Below are 17,411 nucleotides of genomic sequence, written 5' to 3' on the forward strand. Positions count from 1 at the left end.
ATATACATATTATGAACACAAGCATACATAGTATAATTAACACATGAAAATTACATTAGTGATGTTAAGATTGCATCAGGAAACACCTTATCCACCCAAAACATTAAGAGCACAGAAATAAGACCTCCACAATGCCTACAATACCACTGATTAATGCACTCCAACACTCCATAATGTTTTCTTCTATCTATAACATACCAAAAAGCAACATCTCAACTTCATCAAACTTGCAGTCTAGTGTAAAACTTTAAGAGTAACCTCACATGCTTTTATATCAATTATAGCAACAGATCAGCACATTAGATTGTCACACATTCTGTTTTAACATTGCAGAGATCACTGTTAAAAGTTTTCCCTTTATGTTTAATAAAAAATAGAAAAAGCAAAACTTAATGGAAGTGTTGAATTCGAGCTAAGTTCATAAAACCATTAGAGCTCTACCTGTACCATATGAGGTATACCAGCACAATTGGGCAACTCCGTTTTGTGGGCTGAAGTTAGGCAAGGAGAGTTTGGTTTTGGAGACAGACTTTTAATAATACACATTTTTAACAACACTCAAGAACTCTGGAAAAACAAACAAGGATGTTCAACAAGGTAGCAATGGCGGATGGAAGTGATGGCATCAGGGGACAGAGCAGAGTGTGTTCAAGGATATGGGACACTTCACCCTTGATGCAGTATGCAATGTACAGAGGGCTGCATGCAGCAAGGAGGTGAGATGTGAACAAATAAAGAGACTATAACACTCAGGAAGAGCCATAAGCAGATGGTATTGGGCCAGCATGACTGTCTAAATTGCAATCCAAGGTTAACTGTATTGGATATATAAATAATAGTGAATGATTTACCTATTATATATTATAGATAATAAGTCTTGCCAGCCAGTAGTTCTGGCTGAGGAAAATAAGGCAGCCACCTATGGTCAGAAAATAAACAACACTTGAAAATACTTTTCCTAACAATGGAATATTTATTCAGCTGTCACCAAATAGGTTGAGGGGCTTTTGGAAAGGTAACAATACACTGAAAAATTCTGATGGAAGCAAGAATATCATTATATGCTAACTACACCCCAAAAAGTCTAAATAGGGAAACATACTGTCAATGTTAACTATATGAAGCTGTTTAGTGTGAGGACTTGCAAAGTTTAGCATGCTAATTAAAACTCAATACCTGACTTCACAGGCTCTGTATGGAATAGCTAGGAGAGGGTCTTTTGATCTGGAAATGGAGGCGGGGATGACAATGTACTGCTGGCAGGAGCAACATAATTGTTGATTTATACTCTTGCTCAGTCAATTGTTTGCAAATTTAAGATTAGGTTTGGCTAGCTAAATTGTTACTCTCTAATAATCATGTTTTATCCTACTTAACTTTTATTTACTTTTGATTTTCTCTGTATTTTCTGGATCAAATAAATCTTGCTTTAAGTTAAATTGAAATCTGTGGCCATTAGATTTGGGAACTCTCTCTCTCTTTCTTTGGAGAACTCCAAAGGAAATAAAAACCTCTCTCTTCCCTTCCCCCTCAAGTTCCCATTTAAGGCGGAGAAAATGTGTATATATCCTTCCTCTGTTGTTCTAGAATTGACATTCTGAAAAATCCCAGTTGATTTTCAGTTTTTGAAAGAGAATAATAGTTCAACCAAAGTCTCTCTCACAGACTGACTCTTTTATGGACACAGACTCTGCTGTATCATGCTACTACATGCTTCCCGCTCCTCCCCCGCCCCCAAATCTTAGGCTTTGGACAATAAACTGGGGGATATATTTTTGTCTTTTGTACATTCTTCCTTAAAATAACTCTCCCACAAGCATGCCACTGCCATCTCCTTACTTCAAGATTTTTGTAGAGAGCAGTGGTGCAATGGTTTGTCCTGCAATGCTTTGCTTTTTGGTAGCTTTATGCACATTATTATCTTTGAGCCCTCTAATTCCATCTGTTCTGCACAGGAATTTCTAGCCCTACCGGGTAAATTCCACTGAATAATACTGAGCCCTGGTGAAAACAACATACTTTTCATGCAGGATAAATGGAATGTTACAGATCCACGATGGTATGTCTGCTAATTTTATAGGCACTTTAACTCAAATAAACCTGTGTGAATCTCAACATTTGAGTTATTAAGTTATAATATATTAAATTATTAAATATGCAACATTGTTAAAACAAAGCCATTTGTCTTGAATAAAATACAGGCCAGGATTTTCAAAAGTAACAAGTGGTTTTGGGTACCCAACTGAGAGCAGGCCTAATTATGAAAAGTGCCGAACACTCAGCCTCTAAGAATCAAACTGTTTTAAAGTATCACAAGATTGAGCACCTAAAAACGGAGGCACCCAAAATCACTAGTCCCTTTTGACATTCTTGGCAATAGGCTCCAGTCCTGCTAACACTTACACAGGTGTTTAGATAAGCCAATTGGCCTATTCAGAACAGTAAAGTTAAACCCCTCTGAATGATTTCAAGGACTGAGGCTATAACTCATTTATAAAGCACCCCTGAACTAAGGTGTTCCCATATTACATGCCTAAAAATGTCACGAACACAGAATTACAGTTGTCCAGTAGTAGCTTATCACCCAGGGCAGGAGCCCTCCTACACCCCAACCCCCTGCCCCAGCTTTGAGCCTTCTCCTGCACCCAAACTCCCTCCCAGAACCCGCACCCTCTCCCGCTCCCCAACCCCCTGCCCTAGCCTAGTGAAAGTGAGCGAGGGTGGGGGAGAGCGAGCGACGGAGGGAAGGGGGATGGAGTGAGCGGGGCAGGGCTTCGAAGAAGGGGTGGGGCAAGGGTGTTAGGGTTGTCAACTGTCTAATCACACAAACCCAAGGGGCCACAGCAGTGTCCCCTTGAGACAGCCAGTCACTGAGAGAACAGGCTGCCTGGAATCCCTCTTGCTTCCAGAGGGCCCTAATCCTGCTGCACATGAACATTTTATTCTCTCTAGCTGCAGCTACTGACAGTAAGTTCCTAACTTACCCTGTAATAACTTCTCTAATCTAAACCCTATAAAGAGGCAGTAGGTGCAATCCACTTCCTCAGATAAATCCTTAACAACTGAGATCAGTTTGGGGTGGATCAGAGTCATAGTCTAAGATCCAGATGTGGACTAGAAAAATTATTCAATTTTGTACAATGCATTTAATAGGTTTGTATCTTAGGAAGCCCTTGCTCAAATGACCCCAAATTTGTACCATGAAAACTACCCAGAACCCTCATGAGGTACAACCATTTCAAGATAATCTGAGTAAACATACAGATTATAGAGCACTTAAGAGTTCAACTTTAAATAAAAAGCAATGTTCAACCTTAACTACAGTGGATCTGGTGCTCCACTATAATACACTGGGAACTAGGAGAGGGATTATTTGATTTTTTTTTTTAAACTTATAAAATTATTTTTATCTAGAATTCCCAGTGTGTCCTGTTTTTACCAGGGCTGCCCGGGGGGCGGGGGGGAATTGGGGCAATTTGCCCCAGGTCCTGCAGGGGTCCCCACAAGAATGTCAGAGGCTCCCCCGCCCCCCAGAGCCTCAGCGCGCTGCGTCCAGGAGCGGCCCTGGACAGCGCTGCAGCGGCGTGGCTTGGGTGTGGCCTGAGGTCCTCCCGCTCGGAGCCGCGTGGTAAGGGGGCAGGGCTGCGAGCTCAGGCAGGCCGAGCAGCAGGAGCTCCTGGACGCGGCTCGCTGAGGCTCTGGGAGAGGGGGTAAGCGGCATGGTAAGCCCCTCTGAACCGGGCACCCCCCGACCCCCAGCCCCTCTGAACCGGACACTTCCTGACCCCATTTCCCCCCCCCCATCCCTGATGCCCAGCTCCTCTGAGCCGGGCACCCCCCGACCCAGAGCCCAGCTCCCAACCCAGCCCTGGGCAACAGTAGCACCACCCCCAGGCAGCAACAGCCCATTGGCACCAACCATCACCATCACCCAGCGACAGCCCATTATGTAATTACAAATGTATACATACCATTAAAGCATTTAATGTTTTTAAATAATGTATTTTGTGTATTTTCAAATTATTAACAATTAATTTTTGAATGTATTTCACTGGTTATTTTTTACATTTCCAAATACATGTTACTATAGTATTGCAACTTTTTTTTATGGAAAGGGCCCCCGAAATTGCTTTGCCCCAGGCCCCCTGAATCCTCTGGGCAGCCCTGTTTTTTATTATGTCTACTTCGTAGATTATAAGCCCTTCAAGGCAGACGGTCTTTGATTTGGGTCTGTTACAGCACCAAACACTTTCAGTGTTAAATAAACAAACTGCTAGACTAATCATTAAACTTCCAGGAGGCAAAAAATGCCTTCCTAGATCTAGAGTAGCTAAGAATCTGTTCCATTTCCTCTCGCCACAGACAAAGTCACTGCAATCCATGCTTCTGTCACCTCCAGGCTACTGTAATATACATTATCTATGGCTTATCCAAAAGACCACCAAGAAATTAAGGTTGGTAGAGCACGCAGCAGCCTACCTGCTAAGCAAGGAAGACAAGATCATATCACTCTATTGCTTTGTACTCTAAGCCTTTGTCAGTAATTCTAGGGCATATTCAAGGTCCTCATTTACAAAGCCTTGAACAGAATGGAACCAATATATCTCCAGCATTTGATACTCAATCTTCAGAACCTTTGAGGAAGCTGAAATTGGTGGAGGTCACTCAGGTTGACAGAGCTCAGTTATACCTTGGAAAGGCCAAGCCACAGCATTCTTGGTGAATGATCCAGGGCAGGGGAACTTTCTACTGACATATCAGCTTGAGCTTGACTCTTACCACCTTCAAAGAATGGAGTTCTGATCACTTAAGTAAAAGGATTTGAGGAGGGAGAAGAGCCATATTCCACTGAGATTATTCTTTGTATAACACATATGCTGAATTATCTTAATCACTACAGTACAGCATTTTAGAAAGCATCCTATAATATGCTCCCAATTAGTATACCAGTTTTACACAGAACATTTACTGACCTCTACATATAACCATGATGATGATGACAACATTACAAACACACCGTCGTTAGCATGGTGCTTTTCTATCTGCAAGACAAATGTTCTCTTTTCTTAAGAATCCTGCTAGCAAGTGGTTAGAGCCACATGACAACTTAAGTATTTGCTGTAATTTGAACCTGAAAACAGCAAAGAAGAGGTCTACTACATGAAGACCAAACAGGGAACATGAAAACAACATGATCCAGTAGCACCAGTTACAGCATTAGAGTTAAATACTCGGCCTGATCCTCAACAGGAATCAAGAGTTATTTCTGTCATAAGAAAGTACTTTTCAATTATCTATTATTACAGTACATAAAGAAATAACAGCGTGAACATTAGAGAAAAAAATAAGGCCATACTCCCCTATGTATGTTAAGCAAAAAAACAACCGCTTTATCAGTCTAGTTCTTGTGAGGTGACAACACAAAATCTAGACTGCTATAAATATTTGCAAAGAACTGTGACTAGCAGATTATCCCCCATAATGAAAGGAGCATAGCTAAGGCAGAATCAGATTAAGTTGACAAGAGAAAGGCACAACACACCTTTGTGACGATAGGCCCTCCAAATCATACCTAAATTAAATTCACAAAAAATATTCATAGAGCAAAGACAGACACTATTTAGGCATGCGGCAATTCTCCACAGTAGGGTGGAGTTTAATGTACCCACCCTACACACACCCACATTATTTATCATTTGAAGGCTTATTTTATGTACATTTAGATGAAGTCTGACGTGGAGATGTAAGCCTATAGGCAAGGTGAAACAATGGTACCAAAATGAGAAAAAGTCATTTTTTGTAGTTTCCAGAAACACTAGAGTTATTACTGTTTACATTTCTACAACTTAATGTGGTGCTTGTTGGTTATAGCTACCAAACAACAATGTATTAAGATTTTTATTGTTTTGCACAGGGAAGGTTGTTTTTTTTTCCAGAAATGATGAAGCTGTTTAGCATAAGGCAAAAAATGTGACTATCAATATTTTGCAATATACTAAAATGAAATGTTGTCACATTACATTCTTAATCGTCAAAGTATCTCATAAGTAAGGCTGCGAGTTTGTCACGGAGGTCACAGAAGTCATGGATTCCGTGACTTTCCATGACCTCTGACTTCTGCAGCAGCCGGTGCGCCCAACACAGGGGCAGCTCAGGCAGCCCCTGCGCCAGGCACACCTGCTGCTGCTGGGGCAGTCTCGGGCCACCACATCCCTGCACCCCAGAGGAGTTTGGGTGTGGGAGGGGGCAGGGGGTCGGGACACTGGACGGGGTGAGGCAGGCTCTAGGCGACATTTACCTGGGGGTCTCCCTGGAAGCGATGACATCCCCCTTGGTCAGCTGCTAGGCAGAAGCATGGCCAGGCAGCTCTGCGGGCTGCCTCCGCCCAGAGCCCTGGCTTTGCAGCTCCCATTGGCCGCGGTTCCTGGTCAATGGGAGCTGCGGGGGTGGTGCCTGCAGGAGGAGGCAGCCCGCAGAGCTGCCTGGCCATATGTCCACTTAGCAGCTGACTGAGGGATGTAGGAAGAAATCCAGTCATCAGGGGTATGTTGATAGTAACAGGGAGATCCCCAGGTAAGCGCCACCCAGAGCCCACCTCACCCTGTCCTGTGCCCCAACCTCCTGCCCCCTACCACACCCAAACTCTGCTGCTGCTGGGCGGGGGAGAGGCGCGGAGCCAGGTAGGGAGCCTACCAGCCCCACTATCCCCCACCCAGCACCAGCAGGGGTCCCAGGCTGCGCGCCACCGCCCATGTCCCCCTAGCACCAGCAGGGGTCCTGGGCCGCCCCTCCTTCAAGCAGCCAGGGCACCCACAGGGTCCCCGGGCAGCCCCACCCAAAGCAACCCGACCATCCTCCCCCAGTGTCCACAGGGTCCCCTGGCAGCCCCCACCCAAGTTTTATTCACTGGTATTTGTAGTAAAAGTCACGGGCAGGTCACAGGCAAGTACCTGTGACTAAAACATAGTCTTACTCATAAGTGATAATAGTTTTCTATATTTTCAATTGAAATTTGCTGACTAGATCAGTCTCAAACTGAAGGTTGTGCACCAGTAGCAGTAGATTGCGTGTCTATACTTAGTACTGCACAGTGAGTAGATACAAGTATACATGAATTCCTAATCTAATGCTTCTCCATTTGTAAGCTTTTGTACATACAATGTAGCATCTAATCTGCCTGGTAGAAGGTTTTAATTTGTAAATACCTATGCATGCAGTATTAGCTTTTAAAACATTCTATAAACTTGTTTTTTAATTCAGTGACATTTATGCACAGGTCAGTATTAGTGTTAGAGATGACAATACACACCTTCACATTAGGAAAATGCAAAAGCTACGATAGGAAAATGCAGCCTATAAAAAAGTAATGAAGTCCACAATCAAGTCCTTGCCTCTGCATCGAAGAGAGATGAAGATGTTACAGCTCTTACGAACCATGTGATCAATAATACGATAAACTCACTTGGCCCTGAATCACATCCAGAGATGCTTATCAACCTATCTACTGGACTGCATATAGCATCAGATGTACAAAAGTTTCCACTGAAAACAGATGTTGGTGAAGAACAAATGGAAAAATTTGTCAGATGTGCCTGAAAAAAGGAAGAAAGGAGAGTAGCAAAATATGGACCCTGGACTTCAGAAAAGCAGACTTAGATTCTCTTAGGGAACTGATGGGCAGGATCCCCTGGGAGGCAAGGAGTCCAGGAGAGCTGGCTGTATTTTAAAGATGACTTATTGAGGGTGCAGGAACAACCATCCCAAAGTGCACAAAGAATAGCAAATATGGCAGGCAACCTGCTAGGCTTAACAGTGAAATCTTTGGTGACCTTAAACTAAAAAAGGAAGCTTACAAGAAGTGGAAATTTGGACAGATGACTAGGGAGAAGTATAAAAATATTGCTAGAGCATGCAGGGGTGTAATCAGGAAGGCCACGACAAAATTGGAGTTGCAGCTAGCAAGGGATGTGAAGGGTAACAAGAAGGGTTTCTACAGGTATGTTAGCAACAAGAAGGTGGTCAGGAAAAGTGAGACCCTTACTGAATGGGAGAGGCAACATAGTGACAGATGATGTGGAAAAAGCTGAAGTACTCAATGATTTTTTTGCCTCAGTCTTCACAGACAAGGGCAGCTCCCAGACTGCTGCACTGGGCAACACAGCATGGGGAGTAGGTGAGCAGCCCTCAGTGGTGAAAGAACAAGTTAAGGACTATTTAGAAAAGCGGGACGTGCACAAGTCCATGGGTCCAGATTTAATGCATCCAAGGGTGCTGAGGGAGTTGGCTGATGTGATTGCAGAGCCATTGGACATTATCTTTGAAAATTTGTGGTGATTGGGGGAGGTCCTGGACAATTGGAAAAAGGCAAATATACTGCCCATCTTTAAAAAAATGGAAAAAAGAGAACCCGGGGAACTACAGACCAGTCAGCTTCACTTCAGTCCCCAGCCAAATCATGGAGCAGGTCCTCAAGGAATCCATTTTGAAGCACTTGGAGGAGAGGAAGGTGATCAGGAACAGTCAACATGGATTCACCAAGGGCAAGTTTAATCTAATCTAATCCATTGGAGAATGGAAAATCTACCAGCTCCCTCGGTAGTTTGTTCCAATGGTTAATCACCCTCGCTTTTACATATTTGTGCTTTATTTCTAATTTAAATTGGTCTGGCATCAGCTTCCCATGAGTTCTTGTTATACCTTTCTCTGCGACATTAGAGAGTCCTCTGCTACCTGCTATTTTCTCCCGGTGAGGGTAATGCTACACTATAATTAAGTCACCTCTCAATCTTCTTTTTAACAAGCTAAAAAGACTGAGCTTTTTAATTATCTCACTGTAATGTATTTTCTCCAGCCCCTGAAACATTTTTGTGGATCGTTTCCACACCCTACCTAATTTTTCAAAATCATTTTTAACATGTGGAACCAGAATTGTATGCAGTCTTCAAGTCTCAGTTTCACAAATGCCTTACAGAGAGGTAAAAATCAACTCCCTACTCTTACTCCCCTATTTGTACATCCAACAATCACATTTTTTTTGTTGTTTGGTTGGTTTTGTTTTATTTTATTTTTTTTTGCCACAGTATAACACTGGGACCTCGTGTTGAATTATTATTATGAAGCCACTGTTTTTCAGGATACAATCCTCCATCCTGTAAGCACGGCATGCATTCTTTGTCCCAAGATGTATGATCTTGCATGTGGCTATATTAAAAAGCATTTTATTTGAATGGGCACAGCTTATGAAGCGATCAAGATCATTCTGTGTGAGTGCTCTGTCCTTATTATTTACAACTCCATCAATCTTTGTGTCATCCACACATTTTATCAGCAGTGATTTTATATTTACTTCCAGATGATTAATAAAAATGTTCCATAGTGACAGGCCTAGAACGGATCCCTGCAGAACCCCACTAAAAACACCCCATTTCAGTGAGGATTCCCTACTGACAACTACTTGTTGAGTGCTATCAATTAGCTAGCCAGTTCTTGATCCTTTAATGCATGTTTTATTGATATTGTAGAATGCTAATTTTTTAACCAGACTGTCATGAAGTGCTAGGTGAAATGCCTTACCAAAGTATATTAAATCTAAGCAGTTACCCTTCTAAAACAAGCTTGTAATCCTGTCAATTACACCAGCTTTGTTTGACAAGACCATTTTCACGACTTCTGTTTTTTCTCTTCCACTGGAAAACTCCTCTTTCCTCTCCACTCCTTCAGCAGCTACTTCCCATCAGACCCCTCATCTCTTTCTTTCCTTGGTGGCTCCTGTCCCATCTGCTCCTGCCCTGGGTGACTCATTTTCTGTTCCCCTCTCTTGATGACTGTGGGCCATGTATGAGATATGCTGCTACATAGAAATTTTGTGCCCTTAGCAAAGTAATTCTCCAGCTCATTGAGGTTAACTTCTACTTCCTTAAAGCCACCTTCTCTGAGCAGATGTTTTGTGATGAGGTTGACTTGGACAAAGGCCCACCGTACTAAGAACTTTACAATTTTTCAGTAAACTGGGATTTTATACAATTTTTTAGCAATCATACCAGCCAAGAGATATTAGAAGAATGTGTAAAGTAGGCTAACAAATTCTAATAAACCACATAAGAACGGACTGAATCCCAATAAACAGATGCTAAATTATCAAAATAAAGTAGTAAAGGTGCATCTCCAATCTCAATGCTAATGAGAAGATGATTCAAGTAAATTAAACCTTCAATAATATAGTATGTGAAAGCAAAAGTTCGATAACCTACCAAGGTGAGACTGCAATGGGTAAATCTGAGGGATAAGAAAAAAGAAGGGCCAAATCTTTGGAATATCTTAGGATAAACAGTAAGGCAATGATACAGATAAGGAAGTAATAGTACAACCCCAAGACCACTGTCAACTGCATGAGATCAGCACAAACATTTTAAAGTAGCATCCGAGGAAAATCCTGCCTCTCTCGGGAAGTCAAATACAATGGACATACATGTCAGAATAAAGTAGGAACAGCTGCTATTAACTTACACCTTCTTATACCTACTTTCCAGCTCCATGGAACATATGTTGCACCAACTCAGACTCTAACACATTGAAAATTAGATATAAATAGGTCCAAGGTAGTCACAAAATGTTATAAAGCCTTAGGAGTTTATGTAAGAGAATCTATAAATTACACCAATGAACACATGTCTGAAACTGGCTCAATATTTCTTAGTCATCTAGGTGTTACAGTGAATGATGAATCAAACACTGTCTTATAGTTAAATCAAGTACGCAGATTTTCAAAAATGATACAGTTGTTTTAAGGATTATGGAACTGGAAGCCAGTTGACTATTCAACAGGTATGTATGAAGCAGCAAATAAATTAGATAGGTTCCATTTAACACTTCAGACTGTACAGTTTTATCCCCAACATATCATCAGTTACTTTCAATGGTAATTTTTTCATTGACACAGATAAGCCCATCTTTTGCTTTTCATATATTCTCCTCCCCTACTATTATCATAGTAAAGATGCTAATTATGTGCCAAGTACTACATTTTAATTATTTAAACAACATTTAAGCTGTTTGTAATATCGCAATATGCAACTACTCAAAACATTTTTTTTGTATGCATACAGGGCACAAGAATTCAGAAATAACGGCTGTTCCAAGCATATGCCAGATGAATATGGGACAATGTACTTTTAGAGACACCATTGTGTCAATACCCATTTTAGCATTCGCCTGAGATACATCCCATCTTGTGACCCACTAAAACACTCCTCTTCCACAGCACCACCATCAATTGAAAAGTGTCCATTCCCGCTTATAATGTATAACAATTGTGAAGTACAGTAGCTCAAGTTATTCAAACAATGTCTTCTCAAAGCATTAGCATTTGTAAAGAATGAGAATGAGAGTTGTTCTAAGCTGCTTTGGAAATGTATGTTTCTTAAAAAATTTCTTCAAACTGCTCAAAGAGCATATTTGTCTTTAGAATCACCGTGCAAAAACTAGGATTGTGAGTAGCAAAAAAACCCTACTTTTAAAAAAAACACTGGCAAAGAAGAGCTTGAATGTCAATTCAAATTGTGCGCTAAACCTATATTTAAAAGATCCCAACAAAGATGGGGAAGGAGTGCAGTGAGTTTGAAAGGATAAGAAACTGATGTCTTTCTATTGTCATTTTGCCCCATTACAGCATCTTCAAAGTTTCCAGATGAGTTTTTATCTTGAGCAATCCTTAAGGCAATTATTTTCCAAATCCCTGGACAGCACGTTCAAATACCCACACCTCCCACAGACACATAAAATCATCTTCTCATGTACAATAGAAACTTCACATACCGTTGACACATTCAAAGACATCACAGCACTTGCCGGGTGTTCCGTCTCCACGTGAGACTATTTGGGGAATGGAGCCTGCCTCACACATGGGGAAACCACATAAACCAGAGAGACACTCGCATCTGAAACCAAAGAAAAGGAAGGGGAAATCCCATTAAGTAAATAAAGCCACATATCAGAGGAAAGCATAGAAAGGTGAAATAGCAGGATGCAGCAACAGAGTTCCTGCTGTAAAGTAATTATACAAATATTTTTAAATGACCTTTTATTAACACAGTGACCAGGTTTAACAAAATCTATTATTTTGGTGAATTAACTCTCTGAACTTTTGTACTAGGGGCTTAAATGCTAGCTGGTCATGCAATCATAAGGAGGGACAGGTGGAGGTTTTCAGATCCTGTGCTACACCCATATCTTTTCCAAGCAATATACATACAGGTACAGGTTCAGAAAGCAGCAGACACAGAATAATCTTAAGATTGTCTAACATGGGTTTACCCTCAAAAGGTGTTTGAGAAAAATGTAGATTGGTAAAAATTAACAGCAGCACCCACCCCTACTCAATATATGGAACATGTAGTCCCTCACCATTCACTCCCCAGGTATATCTTAACTGGGTTATAGGGGGGGAAAGGAAGAGAAATCATGCTTGATATCTACTGCCTTGACATCTTGGGTAGTCATTTACTGAGTACACATAACTGAGTACAAAACAGTACCATTCTGATTGGGTAGTGCTTTACTCGCATTTTGCAGAGGTGCAAATGATTACACAGGGAGCAAAGGCAGTGGAAAAATTGGACACTCAATGTATGAAATGTTTTGGTTAGTTTTGGATAGTGGATCACTACCATAGGCACAGTCTTTTTCACAACGTGTATGGTGCTTTTTAGAGAAAAGGTTAGAGTTGGAAAGCATAAAATCCTGATAAGAAGTAGTCTGAGATAGTCTCTACCTAATTTCCCTGCTTAAAAAAAAATAGCTCAGAGAAAGGGGAGTTCCATTTATTTGTGATGCATGGAATGTAAAGACATTATTAATATTGTTTATACAGTGACATCAACATACATTGAGCTGTACAAAAAATCATGTGTACCAGACATTTAGTAGCTTGTGCCTGGAGGAGTTTACATATTAAAGGTGTGAGCAGGCAGAACACAATAAAATACAAGACAAAATGAACACAGAGAGGATAGTGGTTATTACAGCTGAGAAGCTTCATAGAATTAATATTTCTTCAAAAGTTTTTCTGAGTGTATAGATACAAATTTTATGAAAGATGTATAGATTAACAGTAATTCACCACCTCATGGATGAACATGAATTTCAAAGCAGAGGGAACAGGCCCTATAAATATATTTTAAAGCAACTGAGGATTGAAAATTTCCTGGCTGCCTTTATAATATATTTAAAAATAGGCATACCATGAATTCCCTGTCCCAAATCAACCCACCTGTGTAGTGAGAAGCAGTTGGCTCAGAGGAGAAGTGAAAAATCTGGCTCTTTCAGACAGTAAGTCTTAAAGAGGAAAGGGTGGCTGGCTCTCCACTACCCCTTATTCCCCAGCTAAGATAGGGTGGAACAGCCAGGGAACATTTACAGTGGACAATATAGCAATGGATAAGATAAGCTGGGAACATAAAGATGAGGTAAAGAGTAAGTCGTACATAAAAAGTGTGTGGACAGAGCGAGCATGTTGTGCAGGGACTTGTTCCTACAAAGTAACCAAGCCAATCCCAAAATATGTGATGCAACATAATGTGTAAATTATATAAAGGAAGAGGTTTGCTGTGTAACTCTGGATGTATAAACAATGAGGAGTCCTCGTGGCACCTTAGAGACTAACAAATTTATTTGGGCAAAAGCTTCGTGGGCTAAAACCCACTTCATCGATGCATGGAGTGAAAAATACAGTAAGCAGTATAATAAGCAGTATTATAATAATACAGTAAGTAAATAATTACAGTATTATAATACAGTAAGCAGTATAGTAAGCTGCAATATTTATACTGCTTACTGTATTTTTCACTCCATGCATCTGATGAAGTGGGTTTTAGCCCACGAAAGCTTATGCCCAAATAAATTTGTTAGTCTCTAAGGTACCACAAGGACTCCTTGTTGTTTTTGTTGATACAGACTAACACGATTACCACTCTGAAATCTGGATGTATAGTGTGCCCTATACCCACCTCCTAATGCTTGAGTCTAATCAACTCAACATAGCTTTGCTGTATGCCAAACAAAACAACCCGAGTGACAAGAGTGGAGTCGAACCGAGGTCTCAGGGAGCCAAGTGGAAGAGGTTTCAGAGGAATCCCAACATCCTGTTCATTAACTTGGCTAGTTTAAATTAGAAACAATTATTGCAATTTTTTTTTGCCATGCTTCATATTTCCCCCCCCCCACCTGCTTGAATCGTGCTATTCCTTGAAGAAGTCTCTACTTATTGCCCCCATATGGTGTCATTCAGCTTTTCCTTGCCAGTTTTGACCTTCTCAACTTCCCATACACAGTCTTATGGGAAAACCTAAAGATAAAATATTTCAAAACAAAAGATAAAATATTGTGTAAGGACATCATACAGGTATACAAATTATTATATAGATATACCACAGGTGTCCATTTCCTTTCCTTTTCATGAGGAATAATTTATTATTATTTCCTTCATGAAGTCCTTCTCATCAATTACTATGAAATCTAATCGTCACCCAAATGGATCCCAGTTCCAACATGCTTGTCCACCCAGAAATTACTAATAAAACTCAGTGTTATAAGTGATTCCTCTAAAGGTAAGCTCATTACAATATTCCTGTAATCACGGACTTAAAGGAAAATGAGAAACTGGAGAAACCGCAGCATATCATTAAGAATACTTTCAGGACTCTCTATCATCTAAGGCTTTTCCAGACTAAACACTCATTAGTATTATTGGAATCCAGAACATTTCTAAAATCAGGTATAAAGAAAAGAAAGAGCTGGTGATGGAGCAAGGTGGCAATATTTCATATATTTTACACTTTAGTCATAAATTATGAGTTAATCTGGACTAGGTTTCCGAAGGAGGCTGTGCAATCGCCATCATTGGTGGATTTAACAACATCTGGACAAACACCTGTCAGGGATGGTCTAGATTTACTTGGACCAGCCTCAGCATCAGGTGTTGGACTTTTAACTTCTCAAGGTCCCTTCCAGCCCTAAAATTGTATAATTCTACTATTCTATAATTTTACCCTATCAGGTCCTACCTCAGTCATCTTTTCTCAATACTAAATACTGCCAGTTGTTTTAACCTTTCCTCAGAGGTCAGGTTTTAAAAAAAAAAAAATAATTAAATAATTTTTGTAGCTCTCCTCTGGACTCTTTCCAAGTTGTCCACTTCTTTCCCAAAGCATGGCATGCAGAACTGGCCACAGTACTCCAACAGAGACATCACCAGTGCCAAGTAGAGCAGGACAATTACCTCCTGTGTCTTACATACAACACTCTTGGTAATGCATCCCAAAATGAATTTAGCTTTCTCACAACTGCATCATATTGTTAATTCATATTCAATTTGTGATCCCTATAACTCCCAGATCCTTTTCAGCAGTATTACTGCCTAACCAGTTGGCTCCCATTTTGTAGTTGTGTATTTGATTTTCCTTTCTAAGTGTAGTACTTTGTACTTGTCTTTACTGAATTTCATTTTGTTGATGTCAGACCAATTCTCCAATTCATGAAGGTTGTTTTGAATTCTAATGCCGATGTCCGAAGTGCTTGCAACCCCTCCCAGCAAATTTTATATATAGTGTTGTGATAGACATGCAAGCATCATTCTGGGATTTATTAACAGAAATGCTGTAAGCAAGACATGAGAAATTCTTCCGCTCTACTCCATGCTGATTAGGCCTCAACTGGAGTATTGTGTCCAGTTCTGGGCGCCACATTTCAGAAAAGTTGTGGACAAATTGGAGATAGTCTAGAGAGTAGCAAAAAATTATTAAAGGTCTAGAAAACATGACCTATGACTGAGGGAAGATTGAAAAAATTGGGTTTGTTTAGTCAGCAGAAGAGAAGACAGAGGGGACCTGATAACAGTTTTCAAGTACATAAAAGGTTGTTACCAGGAGGAGGGAGAAAAATTGTTCTCCTTAACCTCTGAGGATAGGACAAGAAGCAATGGGTTTAAATTGCATCAATGGCAGTTTAGGTTGGACATTAGGAAAAAATTCCTAACTGGCAGGGTGATTAAGCACTGGAATAAATTCTCCAAGGATGTTGTGGAATCTCCATAATTGGAGATTTTTAAGAGCAAGTTAGACAAACACCTTTCAAGGATGGGCTAGATAATACTTAGTCCTGCCATGAGTGAAGAGGATTGGACTAGATGACCTCTCGAGATCCCTTCCAGTCTTACGATTCTATGTTGGTCCCAGGATATTAGAGAGACAAGGTGGGTGGGATAATATCTTTTAAAAAAAACAATCTCAAAAGCTTGTCTCTCATCAACAGAAGTTGGTCCAATAAAATACATTACCTCACCCACCTTGTCTCACAGATTTTATAAGCATACTCTCCACTTCATTATCCAATTCACTAGTGAAAATATTGAGTAGTACTGGACCAAGGACAGACCCCTGTGGGAACCCCACTAGATATATCCTCACAGTTTGACAGCCAACCATTGATAACTATTCTGAGTATGGTCTTTCAACCAATAGTGCACCCATCTTATAGTAATTTCATATAAACCACATTTCTCTAATTTGCTTATGAAAATGTCACTTGGAAGCCTTACTTAAATCAAGACACATTTACAGCTTCCCCCCATCCACTAGGCCACTAACCCCGTCAAAGGAGGAAATTAGGTTTAAATAAATAAAATATGTTGCATCAATAAGCCCTAATGAAATTTTAGAGAGTTAAAAAGAGAGCTGCTGTAATAATGTACAGATTTTGAGGTCCTCTCAAGCTTTATAAATATGTCAATGTCATGTACTTCATTAAATCTCTTATTTTCAGGCTTTACAATGGAGCCAACACTGGTATTTACATTTTCCAAATGTAAATATTTTCCATTTTGGTTGTGCCGGAATTCTTTTCACGTAATTATTTTGGTTTCAGTTTAGCTAGAAGATGCTGAGAGAATATTTTCTTCTCTTGGAATAGGTCATACAAAGTTGAGAAAGTAGGAAAATTCGTCTTCCTCCTCCTACCTATGAATAAAAACCAGGCGACAGAGCATGAAATCTACCCATTCTAAAAACCCAAAGAACATCACAGGGCCAGATTTTCAAAGGTACCGTATATACTCATTCATTAGCCCATTCATTTATAAACCGACCCCCGAAAATGGATAGGTAAAAATAGCAAAAACTGCATGACCCTTTCATAAGCCGACACGATATTTCAGGGGTTGGAAAACTTTGGCTCCCAGCCCATCAGGGTAAACCGCTGGTGGCTCGGGACGTTTTGTTTACTTGGAGCGTCTGCAGTCATGAAGCCCCTCAGCTCCCCGTGGCCGCGGTTTGCAGTTCACAGCCAATGGGAGCCACGGGAAGTGGCACCACTTCCCGCAGCTCCCATTGGCTGGGAACGGCAAGCTCCAGGTAAACAAA

At 40.6% G+C, this 17,411-nt stretch overlaps 1 protein-coding gene across 4 annotated transcripts in view; it reads right to left on the reverse strand.

The window, feature by feature from the left end:
* Positions 1 to 17,411, reverse strand: part of CRIM1 (cysteine rich transmembrane BMP regulator 1) — a 287,081-nt gene that overhangs the window by 127,538 nt on the left and 142,132 nt on the right. For 3 of the 4 annotated variants that reach the window (XM_024209734.3, XM_024209733.3, XM_026649628.2), the window contains exon 5: positions 11,815 to 11,936. The exons of the other annotated variant lie outside the window; for it this stretch is intronic. In XM_024209734.3, coding sequence (XP_024065502.2) covers positions 11,815 to 11,936 — 122 coding nt within the window. The remainder of the gene's footprint in view (positions 1 to 11,814; positions 11,937 to 17,411) is intronic. 4 annotated transcript variants of the gene reach the window in all.

The sequence above is a fragment of the Terrapene carolina genome, unplaced genomic scaffold (genome assembly GCF_002925995.2).
Source record: "Terrapene carolina triunguis isolate 2854851 unplaced genomic scaffold, T_m_triunguis-2.0 Scaffold85, whole genome shotgun sequence".
Taxonomy (NCBI): Eukaryota; Metazoa; Chordata; order Testudines; family Emydidae; genus Terrapene; species Terrapene triunguis.